Raw genomic sequence first — 16,796 nt, forward strand, 5'->3', positions numbered from 1 at the left:
TTGTGGTTTGCTACAAAATAATAAAAGGAATTCAACAAAACAATATTTGAAGGTTCTCATTATTTCTTGTTATTTTTTTTTGGTGAGTCGCCAGTCCTGCAAAGCAGCAGCACAGCGTGTGCATAAAAGACAAAACATTTCAGGACTCAGATAAAGATCAACTGAAACCATAAACAAGGTGTGTTGACACCCCCTGAAAACCACCCTCCGGAGCAAAGGAGGGAACAGGATTTAGAGCAGGGTGGTGGCGGAGATTCTTCCATCCAAGATTTTGTGAGGCGAGGGCGATCACATTTCAGCTGTGCAGGTGAAACCAGTCATTTAACACAAATTGTTTGAGGCCACTTAATACCAGAAACCAGAAGCCACACCCCATCCATGTTTTTTCTTTTCTTTTTTTTTTTTCCTACGAACAAGGCAAGCACACTCAGAGGATTTCACCCTTTTAATAGGATTATAACATTTTCTGCTGAACAGGAGGAATGCCAGACCTGGAATATACCTAAATGCCTTTCCCTAGGTAATTTTTTGGGGCTGGAAATAACTGCTTAGCTCTCATAATCCACATAATTACAATATTAGAGAGCCAGCTGTGAAAACAATCTGTAGGAATTCCTGAGGATGGAGGTCACCCAGAAGTGGTGTTTGGCAAAGCAGCAGGGATTGCTGAAATGCCGAGACCACCTTTGGACTGGATATTAGGGAAAAATTTCTTCCCTGTGAGAGTGGGGAAGCCCTGGAATGGAATTCCCAGAGAAGCTGTGGCTTCCTCTGTTCCCCATCCCCAGAACTGTCTAAGGCCAGGTTGGATGGGGTTTGAAACAACCTGGGATAGTGGGAGGTGTCCCTGCCCATGGTAGGGGGTTGGGACTGGGTGATCTTTAAGACCCCTTCCAACCCAAGCCATTCCATGATTCTGGAGCTTTAGATTTGGAGAGATTGGGATTTTTATCCAGCATTCCTAGAAAAACTTTTAACATTCCAAGGCAAGACAAGACAAATGGGCCTCAAGTTGTACCAGGGAATGTTTAGATTGGATATTAGGAAAAATTGCTTCGCAGAAAGGGTTGTCAGGCATTGGAACAGGCTCCAGGGTAGTGATGGAGTCACATCCCTGGAAGTGCTCAAAACCCCATGGATGTGGCACTTGAGGACAGGGTTTAGTGGTGCTGGTTTGACTTTGAATGGGATGATCCTGACATCTTTCCCAACCTTAATGATTCCAAGAGTTCAAGTGAACAGCCCTGTATAAAGTTCCTTCAATGATGGAATGACAAAGGTGGTGGGAATATCTCCAAAACCATCTTGGATTCAGCTTCTCCCCATTCCTTAGTAAAAGTCTCTGTTGGGAGGGCACCCGGCATAGCCACCAAAAGGCTCTTCCTTCCCAGTCTTTGCAGTTCCACACTCAGACTTGCTCATCCCAGGTTGGAGGAGGATTTCCTACCACTGAGCTGGTCTGAGGTGCAGGAGAATCCAGCAGATGCCTGAGGCAGCAGGGTTGGGAATGGGAAAAGTGTTTGGGAAGCAAAAAAGTCATGAGCTTGCAACCACACTTGGAGAGGGTTGGCTCAGAGCAGAGGGGCTTCTCCATTCCATCCTTCCTCAGGATAATGAGCCTGAGAGGTTCCCTTGGCCCAAACTTTCAGATCCTGGTCCTGTTTTTTTCCCAGTGTTCCATGCTTTTTCCAGTGAGTGAGGAATTGAAAGTCAGATTTCCACTTCTAGACCAGGCTGGATGAGCCTTGGAGCAACCTGGCCTAATGGAAGGTCTTTCTGCCCATGGAAAGGGTTTGGAATGAGATGATCCCTTCCAATCCAAACCATTCCACGATTCTCCTCCTCCTGATAAACTCTGGACCCCACTGAAGGTAAAAACACAGAGGAGAAAAATCCATGAGGTTCAATTCCTTGACATTCACGCAACCAACGCTCTTTTCCCCGGGATTTCTTGAGACCACTCCAAAAGGGAGAGGAAATATCCCCAAGCTGCAAGACAAGACCTTCCAAGGCCTTCTGCATCCTGCTTGGACACAAAACACCTGGATTAATCCCAGCCATTGTCCACCCTGATAAGCCAAATTTTCTTCTCCAAGGAACATGAAAAGAGATGACGGAGTGGCAAGAGGTGGGGCCTGCTTTGGAGCTCCTTCAATTCATTTATAGCTCAGTGAGACTCGTTTTTCCAGTAGATTTGGATCTGGGGACGGATCTTGGTGTATGCCAAGCCACCAGGACGTCTGACATTGGTGAAGAGTGCCAACAACCCAGTGACCAGACAAGAAGAGCTGTGCAAGATGAAGGTGTTTCTGTTTCTTCTGTTGGCTGCTGTCACTTGCATAGATTTGGGTGAGTTCCCACTTGGATTTATCCAGACTCCTTCAGTAGATACAGCGTGATGGGATAGGATGTGCCCTGTTCCCTCTGAAAGCCACGTCTCCCACTTTAGGCAGTTTTCCGAAAAAAAAGTCTGTCTTTGGAATATTTTCATATATTCGGGATGGTGATGTTGTCATTGGGATTGTCAGGTCAGGCTCTTTAGGAAGTGTCACAAGGCAGAGTGTGATTAAACCATGTCGTTCCTTCAATGCAAATTCCCACTCTCACTTTTTCCATGTTCGTGCTCAATCTCACTGTCTTTTTTCTTTTAATGTTATTTTTAACTTTGTGTACCTTTTTTGATACTTAGCCCCGGAAGTCAGTTCCATGCAGCATGTGTGGGATCTCTCCAAAAATGTTACATGTGTGATTTATCCAGTTTTAGCCATTAGAAGTGGGAAAGAGGGGTTGGGACATTGCTGGTGGCCCAGGTACTGCAGGGTTGATGTTTATCACGGAATCATGGAATGGTTTGGGTTGGAAGCGACCTTAAAGATCATCCAAAGTGAGGCACTGGAACAGGTTATCCCAAAAAGTTGTGGATGCCCATCCCTGGAAGTGTCCAAGGCCAGGCTGGACAGGGCTTGGAGCAACTTGGTCCAGTGAAAGCTGTTGCTGCCCATGACAGGGGGTGGAATTCTGTGATCATGAAGGTCCCTTTCAACCCAAACCGTTCTGTGATTCCATTCCATGATTCCATGATCTTTCCTCCATCCTTTCTGTCCCTTGTTTCTACCACACCAATTTCTTGGACAAAAAGTGATGATCCCAAGTTTTGGTGGTGTTCTCCTGGATGTCCAAGGTAATTCCTGGGCAGGATCAGTCCAGGACCTGTGACTGCTCATTGGGATATTCGCAGATCCAGACTGTGCCTGTCTATGGAATTATGTTATGATTTTTTAATTCCTATTTCTTTCCTTCTTATGCAAGGACATTTTCCTTCCTCCCTCCTTGCCGAGCAGATTCTGCACGGGAGGAAGAGGTGGTGGCTTGTTTGGTTTTCTTCTCAGAGAGGATCACAAATCCTGTGGGTTGAATTTGTCCAGCATCATGAAATGTGAGACTAAAAACGATGCTTCCTCCTAAAGGTGAATTTCATAACAGTCAGATGTGGGATTAATGCAAACAAAGCATCAGGTCACAATGCGCAAGCAAGATAATAAAGTTTACTTTGAATAAAAGCAGGAAAATTGCTGTGTTTGTTTAAAAAAGGGCTTTTTCTGGCTCATTAATTAGGATGGTGTCTATTTTCATAGGGTGACTTGTTTGCCTGAGCCTGTTGACATCCCGTTGGAGCTTTGCTGGGAGGAGCTGAATCATTTCTCCCTTTCAGTGGGGTTTAAAGGAATTTCAGCTGGAATGTCACACAGACAGGGTGACAAGGGCTTCCCAGACCAAAAAGGGGCTGCTGGGGTGTGATGACACCAAAATACATCGCTGTGTTTATAACACACACTTTGAGGGGTCTGCTGGGGGTGGGAGAGGGGACCCAGAGTAGAGGACCCAGATCAAGTGTTGGGTTCCTCAGAAAAACCTTCAGAGAGCAAAACGCCCAGAAAAACTGTTGAAAAATGGCTTTTTTTTGGTGATAGGAAGCACCAGATACTGTTTTGATTTGATAGCTTGGAGTGCTCTGTGTCACAACAATCTGGGCTCTTCAGTGGTTTTCTCCAAAGTTTCTCCATCTCAGAAGACTTTAGGCACGGAAAGATTTGGGCTGTGGTTATTCTGTGGTTGTAGGAGCTGAGAGGCACCTGCAGCTCTCGAGGGCTTTACAGCTTAACAGGGATGAGGGACATCTCTGAACTGGTGAGGGACAAGGCAGGAGGAGCTGGATCAGGATGGATTTGGAGTCTTGAGTATCAAATTTTGTTTCTGTGGTCTCTGCCTAGAGCAGAACATGTCCCCATGCAATCCATTCATGGTGCTGCTGTCAAGTTTAATTCTCTTTGAGGGTGGGGAGGCCCTGGCACAGGTTGCCCAGAGAAGCTGTGGCTGCCCCATCCTTGGAAGTGTCCAAGGCCAGGTTCAACAGGGTTTGGAGCAACCTGGTCTAAGTGGAAGGTGTCCCTGCCCATGGCAGGGAGTGGAACTAGAAGATTTTAATGTCCCTTCCAACCCAAACCATTCCATGATTTAAAATAACCCCTCACACATTCTTCTCACAAACCCAGAATCTCAGCACGAGGGGAAGGGTTGTGCTCAGTTTGTTCTCGTGGCTCAGTGAATTTGATGGAGACAAATTCCTTCTGTCTGGGACACCCTCCCAGCCTTTGGGAAGAGCTGGCAGAGTGGACAGCACCAGAGGAAATTCTCCCTGCTGCAACTCACATCCGAGTCTGACTTTTGTGTGTGTATCCAGATCCTTCACCAAGGGGACAAACCTGACCAAGCTGACAAATTTCTATGATAAAGTGACTGACCTGGTAGACAAGGGATGAGCTGTGGATATTTTCTACCTGGACTTCAGGAAGGACTTTGATGGTCTCTCCTATAAGATCATGGAATCAGGGAACGATTTGGGTTGGAAGGGACATACAAATCATCCAGTTCCACCCCCTGCCATGGGCAGGGACACCTTCCACAACTTTCCAGGTTGCTCCAAGCCTCATCCAACCTGGCCTTGGACACTTTCAGGGATGGGGGGGGTCCAGAACCTCTTTGGGAAACCTGTTCCAAGATCCTCATGGACAAGCAGTTGAGGGATGGGCTGGATGGAAAAGCTGGGACTGCTCAGGCTGGAGAAGTGAAGGCTCAAATTGGTAATCTTATAAATTCCTGAAGGGAGAGAGCAAAGAGGACGGAGCCAGGCTCCTTTCAGTGATTCAGTGATTCCCAGTGCCAGGACCAGGCAAAAGACACAAACTGAAACACTGGAAACATCGGGAAACACTTTATGACTGTGAGGTTGACTGAGCACTGGCAGAGGCTTCCCAGGGAAGTTGTGGAATCTCCATTCTTGGAGATATTAAAACCCCATCTGGAGACAGTCCTGGACAAGAGGCTTTAGCTGGTCCTTCTTGAGAGGAGGGATTGGACTGGTGGAGCTCCAGACGCCCCTTCCAACCTCCTCCATTCTGTGATTCTGGGAGTTTGGGAGTCTGGGATCTCTTTCTGATGCTCTACTGAAGTTAAGGAAAGATGTAGATCCAGAAAACAGAGAAACAGATCAGCCCAAGATCTTTCCTGTGTCACGGGGTCTCCTATGTGTGTGGCTCTTTCTTGTTTGACTCATCACAAGGGGTCTGAACCCGACCTGAAGCTGTGCTTTGACCACCAGACCTTTGTGTTTCTCATTCCCATCGGTCCAAACACATTCTATTATTCCATTCCCGTTCTCAGTATGACTATTTTGGAAAATTCCTCCCGAGAGATACCTGGAGGGGCACAGACAGAATCCACACTGAGGCCATCCTCATGTTTTCCATCCTCCTGTTTTCCCTCTTCACAGGACACTTCTTGCGGTGTTACACCTGCAGGGATTTGACCCCAGTTGACAAATGCCAGACAATTGAGAACTGCACAGAGGGTGAGCTCATGTGCAAGACTACGATGTATTCCCTGGAGGATGGTAAGGACAATTCCTTCTTTATCCATACTTTTGACAGGAATCAGTGTTTCGACAGTGCTGGTGTGGAGACCAGTTCCTCTTTCCACTTAAAAAAGAGATCTCCCATGGGATCTCCAGCTCTCCTGCTGTTGTGGAAAGCAGTGTTTGTGTGAAGGAATATTTGGTGAATGCAAGCTCCTGGCTAATGCTCAGAAATAAGATTTAAATTTTTTACAAGGCCGTGTGGTGATAGGAAAACAAGGAATGGCTTTAAACCTAATGAGGGTAAGTTTAGATTGGATATTAGGAAGAAATTCCTCCCTGCCAGGAGGGTGAGGCCCTGGCACAGGTTGCCCAGGGAAGCTGTGGCTGTTACATCCCTGGAAGTGTCCAAGGCCAGGTTGAACAGGGTTTGGAGCAATCTGGGATAGTGGAAGGTGTCCCTGCCCATGGCAGGGGGTTGGAATGGGATGATCTTGAAGGTCCTTTCCAACCCAAACAATTTATGATTCTATGACACCAACTCCTGGTCATCAGAAGACAAAAGAGAATGGTGATGCTCTCCTCTGTTTTTCCCAGTCCTAACTGTTCCTGCTTTTTTCTTTGCTGTAGTTTATCCCGTCACAGAAGTCTCAACTGTCACCAAGATGTGCTCCTCCACCTGCATCCCCTCCGACGTGGATGGCATCGGGATGACACATCCTGTCAGCTGCTGTTACTCTGACCTGTGCAACTTCGATGGTGCAGAAAATTTGGGGATCAGAGCTGAGCCATCTTGGATCCTCGCAAGTTCCCTCTGTGCCTTTTTCTGGACTAGACTGTGAGGGGACGATTCTGAAAATTCCATGAAGAAAATAACCCCCCACCAGCCCAGCTTTCCATGTGGATGCCTCAAAAAAAACCCTCAACAGCTCCCAAAAATTGAGGGTTTTTTTAGTATCCACACTTTTCCCACAACCAAGAGAGAAGCAAAACTCAGGAAGGCCCAACTCAAATTTTTCAATTGATTTTTCAACAACTCCCACAAAATTAATTGTGGAGTTTCTTTGCTGTGCTGGTCTGGTAGGGTTTGAAGTAAAAAATTCAAATGTGTGAAGTATATTTAAGGCAAAAAACCTTGAGAAGAGTCTTCCCTACCTCCTTAGAGCAGGCCCTCTCCACCCCATCATTTTCTGCTGTTCTTCCTAGACCTCCTTCTCTGTACCCAAAAAATTAAGGAGACATTTCTGTGCCTAAAATATGAGGCAGGAGACTGAACTTCCCATGCCAACGATCTGATCCAAGGAGCTTAAAATCTTGTGTTCTCTGTACCCTTTTGAGCAGAATAAAAAGAATCTTGCGTTAAAACAGTTGTAATCACATTTAGTTTTCCTTTTGTTATTCCCAAACTCCATCTTTCAGTATTGTTTATACAGAGTTGGGTTTTGGGGTGAGTCTCACACAGATGGATGAGACATTTCCCATTGTCCCTCACTGGAAGTGACCTTCCATCAGCATTTCTTCCATCAGCTCCCCTTGTACAAATCTATCTTTACTGGGAGTACTGAGTAATGGCTGTTCCCTGAATTTGGAGATCAGTGAAATGACTTTCCCCCTTTCTTTAATCCTCCAGAGCATCATCTGCAATTCCTTGTGTGTTGCTCTGGGCTCCTACATTTTGGTCCATCCTGCTCTGGTGCCGCATTTTCCTGTAATCCCCTTTCCAAGGTCCAGCAAGAATATCCTCCTCCAATTACCACCCTGCTCCTGATATTTGGAATAATCAATCCAAATGTGATATAAAGTCTTCCATGTGGCACATGTGGTTTCCAAGAGAGGTGGTACAATTCCCATCCTTGGGAAGCTTTCATGGCCTAGATGGATGAAGTCCTGAGAAACCTTGGGCTGACCTCAAAATTGGGAGCTTGGATCAGGAGCTTGGATTAGGAACATTCTGAGGTTGCTTTTCCAACCTGAGCTCCCTGTAAATCATGATGCAGCCACTGGGATCTTTGGAACACAAACACCCTTATTTCCAGGCATTCTACAAGGAACATATGCTAGGAAAAAATTCTTCCCTGGGAGGGTGATGAAGCTCTGGCACAGGTTTCCCAGGGAAGCTGTGGCTGCCCCATCCCTGGAAGTGTCCAAGGCCAGGTAGGATGGGGTTTGGAGCAATCTGGGATAGTGGAAGGAGTCCCTGCCCATGACAGGGTAGGGAACTGGAAAATCTTGAAGGTCCCTTTCAACCCAAACCATTCCATGGTTCCATGAAACTCTGAAAGCTCCTTGTTGGGGATTTCTCCAGCTCTGCCAAAGTCACAGATCCTGGAGTCAAGTGGGCTGACCCAAGAGGTGCCATCTGGGAGAAAACCAGGAAGTCCCAATACTGTCCCATGATTTCTTTCAGAGTAAGCAGGTAAATTGTTCACTGTGCCCTTCAATCCTCCCATTTATGACTCTCTTGAACCCAGGGTGTTTTTTGAGGTCCACACCCTCCAAAAATCATCAGGCACAGCTGATTGCAGCCACCTCTCCGTGAACTGGAGCGGCTCCGTAGCTGTCATCGCTTTGAGGAGCCGCGTGCGGAGGAGCGTTTCTCCCCTCCCTTCATTGGCCACGGATGCCTCACCCCTTTGATCTCTGGCCAGTTTGGCAGCGTGTTTCCCGCATTCTGGCTGTTCCCTACAGGGATCACAGCTCTGGGGAGAGATCTGGTCTGAAAGGCAGAAAATCTGTGTGGGTGAGGCTTTGGAGATGCTCCCCGGTGGGGAGCCAAGCTCTCCAAGCACAGGGTGGTTAAACATCAGCTTGAACCTCTCTGTGGTTTGTATCTTTTCTGATAGAAAAAATAATATATTAATTAATATATTAGCTCTGTTCCACCTGGTGTGAAGCTGTCCTCAACTTCCTGCTTCTGGAAATGTCTCTTGACTATTTTTTCCCCCCCAATAGCCACAGAAGGACTTTTTTGGTTCATTTTTGCTGAAATTTAATTCCCTCCTCATGAAGTTGACTTCCAGGTCCATCTGTTTTTCTGATCCTACTCACTCCTGGGGGCTGTTTGAGGCTCTCCCTGAAGGTTTCCCTGCATTTGTTTAGGAATGAGCCTTTTTCTCCCTTTTTTTCCTCCCAAGCTCTCCCAACCCCTTGGGTTTGCCTCTTGTCCTGTCACGGTGAATCTTTGGAAGAGTTTGGCTCAGTCGTTTCTAGATCTTCTTTGAAACACTGGGAGATGACAACGGTTCATGTTTGAGACAAAAGGCAAGGAGAACTTCAGGGAGAGATGGATAACTTGTCCAAAAGCTGTCTGAGGAAGTCAGGCGGGACTTTGCTTGGTCAGTGGAGACTGGCTTTGGAGCAGACACTCATCCCACCCCTTCCTGATACTTGTATGGAGCTGGGATGAGTTGCCATTTTTTGTCAATGTGAACTAATAAAGTGGTCTGGGTTTTCCTCCTAGCTCAGCTCAGGCATGAATTTTTGTAGAACAACCTGGCTCTGGTTTGTTGCTTCAGCTCCCAGTCTGGGAGCCTTTCCCACGGGCCTGGAGCTGTCTAAACAGATTCCCTTGGGAGCAGTAGGAATCAGGCAGGACTCTGGATAAACACAACCTCCCTGTGAACAGAGCTAAGCTCCCTACAATATTTCTCTGAATATATTTTGTTTTCTCCCTGTCTCCAGAGGCAAAGACAGGTGAATTCCCTCTTGAAATCCCTCCAGGTAAAATCCAGCTCGGTGACTGCAGGATATAGCACAGGAATCTGGGAATCAGCAAACAGCCCTGCCAGAACGTTTCCCTGATGCTTCTGAAAAATAGGGATCTGTGTCGTGCTTCCAATCCTTGCAGAGTAGAATCAGTCCATTGTGTTTGCTAATTCTTCCTTGGAAGTGTTCCAAGAGGCCAAGGCAGTTGTGATTTCCTGCTGGGATTGGCACCGAGGTTTTCTTTTATGTCCCTGCATAAAAAAGCCCTTTGCTGCTGCTGATGATGAAAATGTGAAGTCTGAATTTCACCAGCGCTTGCGTTGTTTCCTCTGGAAGTGCATCCCTCTAATTCCCTGGGGCTGGGACATCTTCCACTAGACCAAGTTGTTCCTGCCCTGTCCAACCTGGCCTTGGACACTTCCAGGGATGGAGCAGCCACAGCTTCTCTGGGAAACCTGTGCCACCCACACAGGGAAGAAATCCTTCCCAATATCCCATCTCAACCTTCCCTCTGGCAGTGGGAAGCCATTCCCTGTGTCTTGGCACTCCATCCTTTGTCCAAAATCCCTCTCCAGCTCTCTTGAAGCCCCTTTAGGCACTGGAAGGAGCTCTAAGCTCTCCCTGGAGCCTTCTGGGTGAACACCTCCAGCTCTCCCAGCCTGTCCATGCAGTGCCACCTTACTTTCCTGGAAAAAAACCAAACCCTGGATAGTTGTACCCAGAGTGAGCATCCCAGTTTGCAAGCAGAGCTGTGCGTGTGCCTAGACCAGGAAGCAGAAACGTGCACTCATAAAACCCAGGAAGTTCTTTTAGTTCTTTTCAAAACTGTTTTTAAAAACCAATCTGGATGACTTCCTTCACTCCAAGGAGAATTCCCATGGTTATATAAGGAGATTATCTTTGACTTCAAGGCTGTGTCAATGTGACAGGCCCTCAAGGGCAGGGCTGTGTCACCAGGCCGTGGTAATGGATTTACAAATCCCTGCTCCCTGTGGCAACCCCACCATCCCCTTTGCAAACAAACTGGGAAGGACTTGGACCCAGCACAGGTGTCCAAGAGAGAATGGAAACTCTGGCTCATGTTTGGAAAGATCTCTAGCTGGATGTGACAGCAACTGAGGCCTAATGAGAGGTGTTTTGGGTAAAGCAGAAATAAAAGGAGTGGCCTCCCACTATGGATCCAGATCGGGAATTACACATGAGATTGGAAGGCAGCTCTGGAGTCTGTGGTCCAACCCCGTGGGCTGGTTTGGGAGACGATTCAGCTGTTCTTCCCAATGTGTGGATGGAAGTGCTGTTCCAAAGCCCATTTTTTTGTGAATTATGGAGTTTTATGGACTTTTAATAAGATGGTTTGAGTTGGAAGGGACATGAAAGATCATCCAACTCTCAGCCATGGGCAGGGATTTTTCCACTATCCCAGGTTGCTCCAAGTCCCGTCCAACCTGGCCTTGGACACTTCCGGGGATGGGGCAGCCACAGCTTCTCTGGGCAACCTGTGCCAGGGCTTCCCCACCCTCCCAGGGAAGAATTCCTTCCCAAAATCCAATCTAAATAAATTCTTTCTTTCAAACAGAATTGTTTCTGTTTGCTGGGACATGTTTACAACCTGATTTTTCAGAGTAATTAATCATTTAAATCTCTTCACAAACCACACAGAGATTTTTATTTTATGAACTTTAGCAAAGGGCTTTGGTTCAGTGTCCCACACGACGATTCCCAGGTTTATGGCATGGCTTCCTTGACTCTAAAATGAGAGGAATATTTATCAGCCAGCTTTGATGCTGAAATTTTTGTGTCTAAATTCAGGCTCTGAGCTCCTCAGAGGAAAAGTTGCTGTAGAGCTTCAAAGCCTTGTTCCAATAATTTGTTAACTTGGCAATGAATCCTTCCCAGTGCTCCCATTTGATTGTATCCGGGAATACAGGACACTTTCCAGGTGCAAAGTTTCCTGAGAGAAGGATCTCACAGAAAGCTTGGCTGGAAATGTTGCATTCTCCACCCCCTAAAATCAAGGTCTGGATGCCCAGTGCATCCTTGTCCCAGTTATCAGCTATTTATAAGGAAAATCTGCATCCGGATCCCAAAAATAGAGCAGGATAAAACCTCATGAAGAACTAAAAAGCCACTGGAAATAACAGTGCTGCATTTCAACAGCTCAGGTGTGTCATGAGCCTGCTTTCCTTAAAAAGCTGTTTACTCCAGTGGTGACTAATTCCATGCATCTTTCCAGGCCTTTAGGATGGCAGGATACAGCCCAGGGATTGAGCATCGAGTTTCCAGGAGAGAAGCAATACTATAAAAAGAGGAACATGAATGCTTCAGCCTCATTTCTACTCCTGTGACCAGGAAAAAGATTATCCCACTCTGGTCTGGATCTGCCAGGGCTGCAGAGAGGAACCTGCCGCCACCCATCCCCATGGGATGCTCATTCCCTTGGGATTGGGTGCACCCAGGACATGGCAGGGACTTTTCCTGGGTTATTTCTACCTGAGTGCTGGGAGGAGGTGACTTTGTCACTCCTTGTCACCCAAAACAAAGCATGAGGATCTTGGAGACAATCCAGCTGCAAACATCTGGGGGTTTGTAGTCAGCTCCTACAAACCCCTAACAGCCTCATTAAGCTCAGGTGCACCTAATCCTTAATGAACCAATAATGCTAGCACATGTTGTCCCGGAGTTTGGATGATTACAGGATTCCATAAAACCCATTAACTCTTCCTTGGCCTGCAGGGCTGGCAAGAGGCTGCCAAAATAAACGAGGTTATTGAGCAACGAGGGAGAAACAAGAACACAGCTCCATCCACCCATCCACCCATCCATCCGTCCATCCATCCACCCATCCATCCGTCCATCCATCCACCCATCCATCCGTCCATCCATCCACCCATCCATCCGTCCATCCATCCACCCATCCATCCGTCCATCCATCCACCCATCCATCCGTCCATCCATCCACCCATCCATCCGTCCATCCATCCACCCATCCATCCGTCCATCCATCCACCCATCCATCCGTCCATCCATCCACCCATCCATCCGTCCATCCATCCACCCATCCATCCGTCCATCCATCCACCCATCCATCCGTCCATCCATCCACCCATCCATCCGTCCATCCATCCACCCATCCATCCGTCCATCCATCCACCCATCCATCCGTCCATCCATCCACCCATCCATCCGTCCATCCATCCACCCATCCATCCGTCCATCCATCCACCCATCCATCCGTCCATCCATCCACCCATCCATCCGTCCATCCATCCACCCATCCATCCGTCCATCCATCCACCCATCCATCCGTCCATCCATCCACCCATCCATCCGTCCATCCATCCACCCATCCATCCGTCCATCCATCCACCCATCCATCCGTCCATCCATCCACCCATCCATCCATCCACCCATCCATCCACCCACCCATCCGTCAATCCATCCACCCACCCATCCACCCATCCGTCCATCCATCCATCCATCCACCCATCCGTCCATCCATCCATCCATCCACCCATCCATCCGTCCATCCATCCACCCTTCCATCCATCCACGTGCACATGCTCCTGCTGTCCTGGCCTTCCCCCCCAAAAAAAAAATCAGCCACTCCTCAGGGCTCCTAATCCAAACACTGCTGGCACCACAGTTCAGAGGTTGGGACATGAATCAGGATGGATTCCATCACTCTGGCTGAGGTCCCTGGGAATTCTCAGCTTGAACAGAGCTTCCCTGAGCAGCTCAGGGTGGGGTGGAGGATGGTTGAGCTCTAAAGCTTGGAAAAACCCATGGAATCATGGAAAGTGGAGAAATGACACTGAATAAAAGACTTGGATGGATTAAAAAAGGGGAGCTGAACACCTCATCTTAGACTAGAAATTAGGAGGGATTTCTTCACAGAAAAGGGGGATCAAACAGTGGGACAGGCTTCCCAGAGAGGTGGTTGGTGCCCCAAACTTTTCAGTCTTCTCTTCTCTTCTCTTCTCTTCTCTTCTCTTCTCTTCTCTTCTCTTCTCTTCTCTTCTCTCTCTCCCTCAAAGACATGTCCAGATAAAAAGGAAATTCCATGCATGAAGATCCATTTTTACTTTGCTGCCATTTTTCATGTGACACAGAATTTTCTGTAGGTTTTAGATGCACTTGTGTGACCAAATGATTGTCCCCTGAGCACAAAGTGAGTGCTTGACTCTACACACCTGATAGTTCTTTCCCAGTGATCTCATGGCTTTTCAAAGCAGCCTCCAGCCAGGAACTGCATTTTATTCCAAAAAAAAGAGGACACCAATGGGACTCTCAGCCGTGGTTTTCTGTGGAAAAAGAATTCATGAATTACCTTTTTAAAGGGGTAATATTAGAGATTATCCAAATAAAACATCTCATCTCCTTTATCCAACCCAGGAGACGGAAAACAACAGATCCTCCAAGGACCCTTTTGTGATTTTCTTCTAACTGGTGACATCTTGCACAGAACTTGGATTTCTCAAGGTGACGGTCACAAATAATGATAATTATTGTGCTTGGAGTGCTGATCTTCCAAGAGCAGATCAGAACAGGCTGGAGCCCATGGAAATATCATCCAAGAGCAGGGAGAAGAAGGGCAGGAATTTATTATCCCTGTGGTTTTTGACCATCACAGCAGTGAAGGTCTGGAATATGAGCCACAAAGATGCACAGATTTCAGATGAGTTTTCTTCTTCAAAGAAATGATAGAAGAAGTAAGGGTGGGAGTTGACTTTTAAAAGCTCAGGAGACCCTTGGCACATGGTCCTTGAGTAGTAAAAGCCCCTTGAGATATCAAGACTGGCTCTCTGTGCTTGAGGAACCCCAACCAGGCTGTGACATCTTTGCACAGAGCTGGCACAGCAGAAATAAGATTTCAGAGACCCCTTTTGTGATCCAAGGGCACCAGCAGGCAAAAAACCCTTCCTAGTTGCATTCCCCAAAGTTCTCAAGCTGTCCATGCATGGTGGATGATGGCATTTTATTTAAAACCCCTCATTTTGTGGGGAAAAACCCAGGTATTTTCCTATTCCCCTCTCCCCTCCTTTCCAGGATGACTTTCCTGCTCTGCTGTGAGTGTGTCAAAGTCTGTCACCATCTCCTGGGTATTTGTTTCTCTTTCAGATTTGGGTGGCATCTCCCAGTACGGCGACAGCTGTCTTGATACTAAAAACACCTGTTCACCTGTGGCTTCTCTCCCTGGAGATTGGCAGCAGCCAGGAAAGATTAGGAACAAAGTCTGGCTTGTTTTCAGCTCGGTTTTGTAAGGACATTGCTCATCTGATCTGGGCTTTGTGCATGAGCAGGTAACAACAGAGAGCTGCTTCTTTGGATTTGCTGCATGGCAGGAGTTTGTGAAGTCCCTGTGTATTTCACTAAAGAGATTTTTGGGTGGAAAAGGTTCTATGGAAGTTTCCAGTGGGAATGAAGACACTTTTTTAAGGATTCAGAAGGTCCGTGATGAAGAACTACATCAAAGCAAGTTGATAATCAGCTCATGGTGAGCCTGTTCCCAGGAATCCCACTTTGGATCGATGTTCCTCACTGGGAGCACTGGCACATCCCTCTGCAAGAATCTCCTGTCCCTGCTGGCTCCCAGCCACCCTCTGGAATCCTGCCACTGCCCAGGGCACAGTTTCGACTGGCAGAATTCCACCCACCCCCGGGATTTCACAGAGGCAAAGCCTTGAGCCCCAGCCCGTGTTTGTGCCTCATCTGGGGAACCCAGGGAGCAGCCAAGGAATGTGTGGAGCAGCAGTGCTCAAAGAAGGGGCAGAGCTTCCCCCAAGCATCCCAAGCTCCTCACTCTGCTCGTCTGGTGGGATTTTTGGAGGTGTCCTGTGCAAGGCCAGGAGCTGGATGTGATGATCCTTGTGGGTCCCTTCCAACTCAGGATATTCTGTGATTCCATAATTTTAAATCGAAAGGTACTGCAGGAGCAAATGCACTGACACTGGAGCTCCTTGGCATCACTCAACCTGCTTTTCAAGGAAATCTTTTAAATCTCCTTCCCTGACTATTGAGTGAAAGCAATTTCTATTTCAGGGATGTGAAGGGATGGATGTCCCAGTCCCAACAAGACAGGAATAATGCTACTGCTCCTGCATGAGGAGTCCAGGGCAAGGCTTGCATCAAAACAAGATTGGAACTGTGCCTCAGTACAGGGGTGTCACTGCTGGTGTGACTGAGGACACATCAAACTGTCCTTGGAATGGGCAGGAAAGACCTGAAGACATGGAAAACATATTCACCCCTTGTATTACACAGGCCTGGATTGCCAGGACACTGGGAATGGCTTCCCACTGACAGAGGGCAGGGGTAAATGGGATATTGGGGAGAAATTCTTGGCTGGGAAGGCGGGGAGGCCCTGGCACAGGTTGCCCACAGAAGTTGTGGCTGCCCCATCCTTGGAAGTGTTCAAGGGAGCGTTGGACAGGTCTTGGAGCAAACTGGGATAGTGGAAGGTGTCCCATGGCAGAGAGGTTGGAATTTGATGATTTTTACGGACTCATCCAACCCAAACCATTCCATGATTCCACTGAGAGACCTGCTGGCCAAAGGCAGCCTGTGGTATTTCTGTTCAGATTCTGGATCAGGTTTTTGGGACTCTGATCCATGGATTTCATATATTTTGGCTTTCAGTTCCCTGTAATATGTTGGACCTCATGGATTTCAGCAATTTGCCCAACCAGGAACCGGTGAAAAATTGTTTCCCCTCAAGGCACAGCGTCCTCACCGACATTTACTAAGGATATCCAGAATTTTAAAACTCAGTCCTAAAGATGTGTGGTTGGACCATGCCTGGAGCTACCAACGTGTGACAATTCCCATCTGTCCAATGGGGGCTGAGGGGGGAAAGGGGATCAGGACCCAGACCAGAAGGATTAAAGGAGAAGGATTAAAACACAGAAGGATTAAAGCACATCCTGTGCATTTTCAAACCTGATGGGAATGTGCAGAGTACGGTCCCAGGTCTGTGCCAGAGGTGGAGCCCACCCAGACCATCTACCCCAGCCTTTTTCAGCACTCTGAGCATCTCTCTCCTATCCAAGTGACCCACAATGACTTTTCTAAATTAAGATCCCAACCACTATGCTGTGCTTGACTTTCTTCCTCCTCAACACATCTGCTGCTGACAACGAAAGGTTGTTTTCACCTCATTTTTAGGCTTTGTTTTCAGGCCTGA

The 16,796-nt window shown here is 47.5% G+C and overlaps 1 protein-coding gene across 1 annotated transcript; it reads left to right on the top strand.

Moving 5' to 3' along the window:
• The first annotated feature begins 2,209 nt into the window (after nt 1–2,209).
• LOC103623886 (ly6/PLAUR domain-containing protein 2) lies at nt 2,210–7,263 on the top strand. Its single transcript, XM_008643060.2, has 3 exons — nt 2,210–2,349; nt 5,831–5,950; nt 6,542–7,263. The coding sequence occupies exons 1-3, from the start codon at nt 2,298–2,300 to the stop codon at nt 6,751–6,753; spliced, it is 384 nt and encodes a 127-aa protein (XP_008641282.1). The 5' UTR covers nt 2,210–2,297; the 3' UTR covers nt 6,754–7,263.
• Nucleotides 7,264–16,796: the final 9,533 nt, after the last annotated feature.

Source organism: Corvus brachyrhynchos, unplaced genomic scaffold (genome assembly GCF_000691975.1).
Source record: "Corvus brachyrhynchos isolate BGI_N302 unplaced genomic scaffold, ASM69197v1 scaffold89, whole genome shotgun sequence".
Lineage (NCBI taxonomy): Eukaryota > Metazoa > Chordata > Aves > Passeriformes > Corvidae > Corvus > Corvus brachyrhynchos.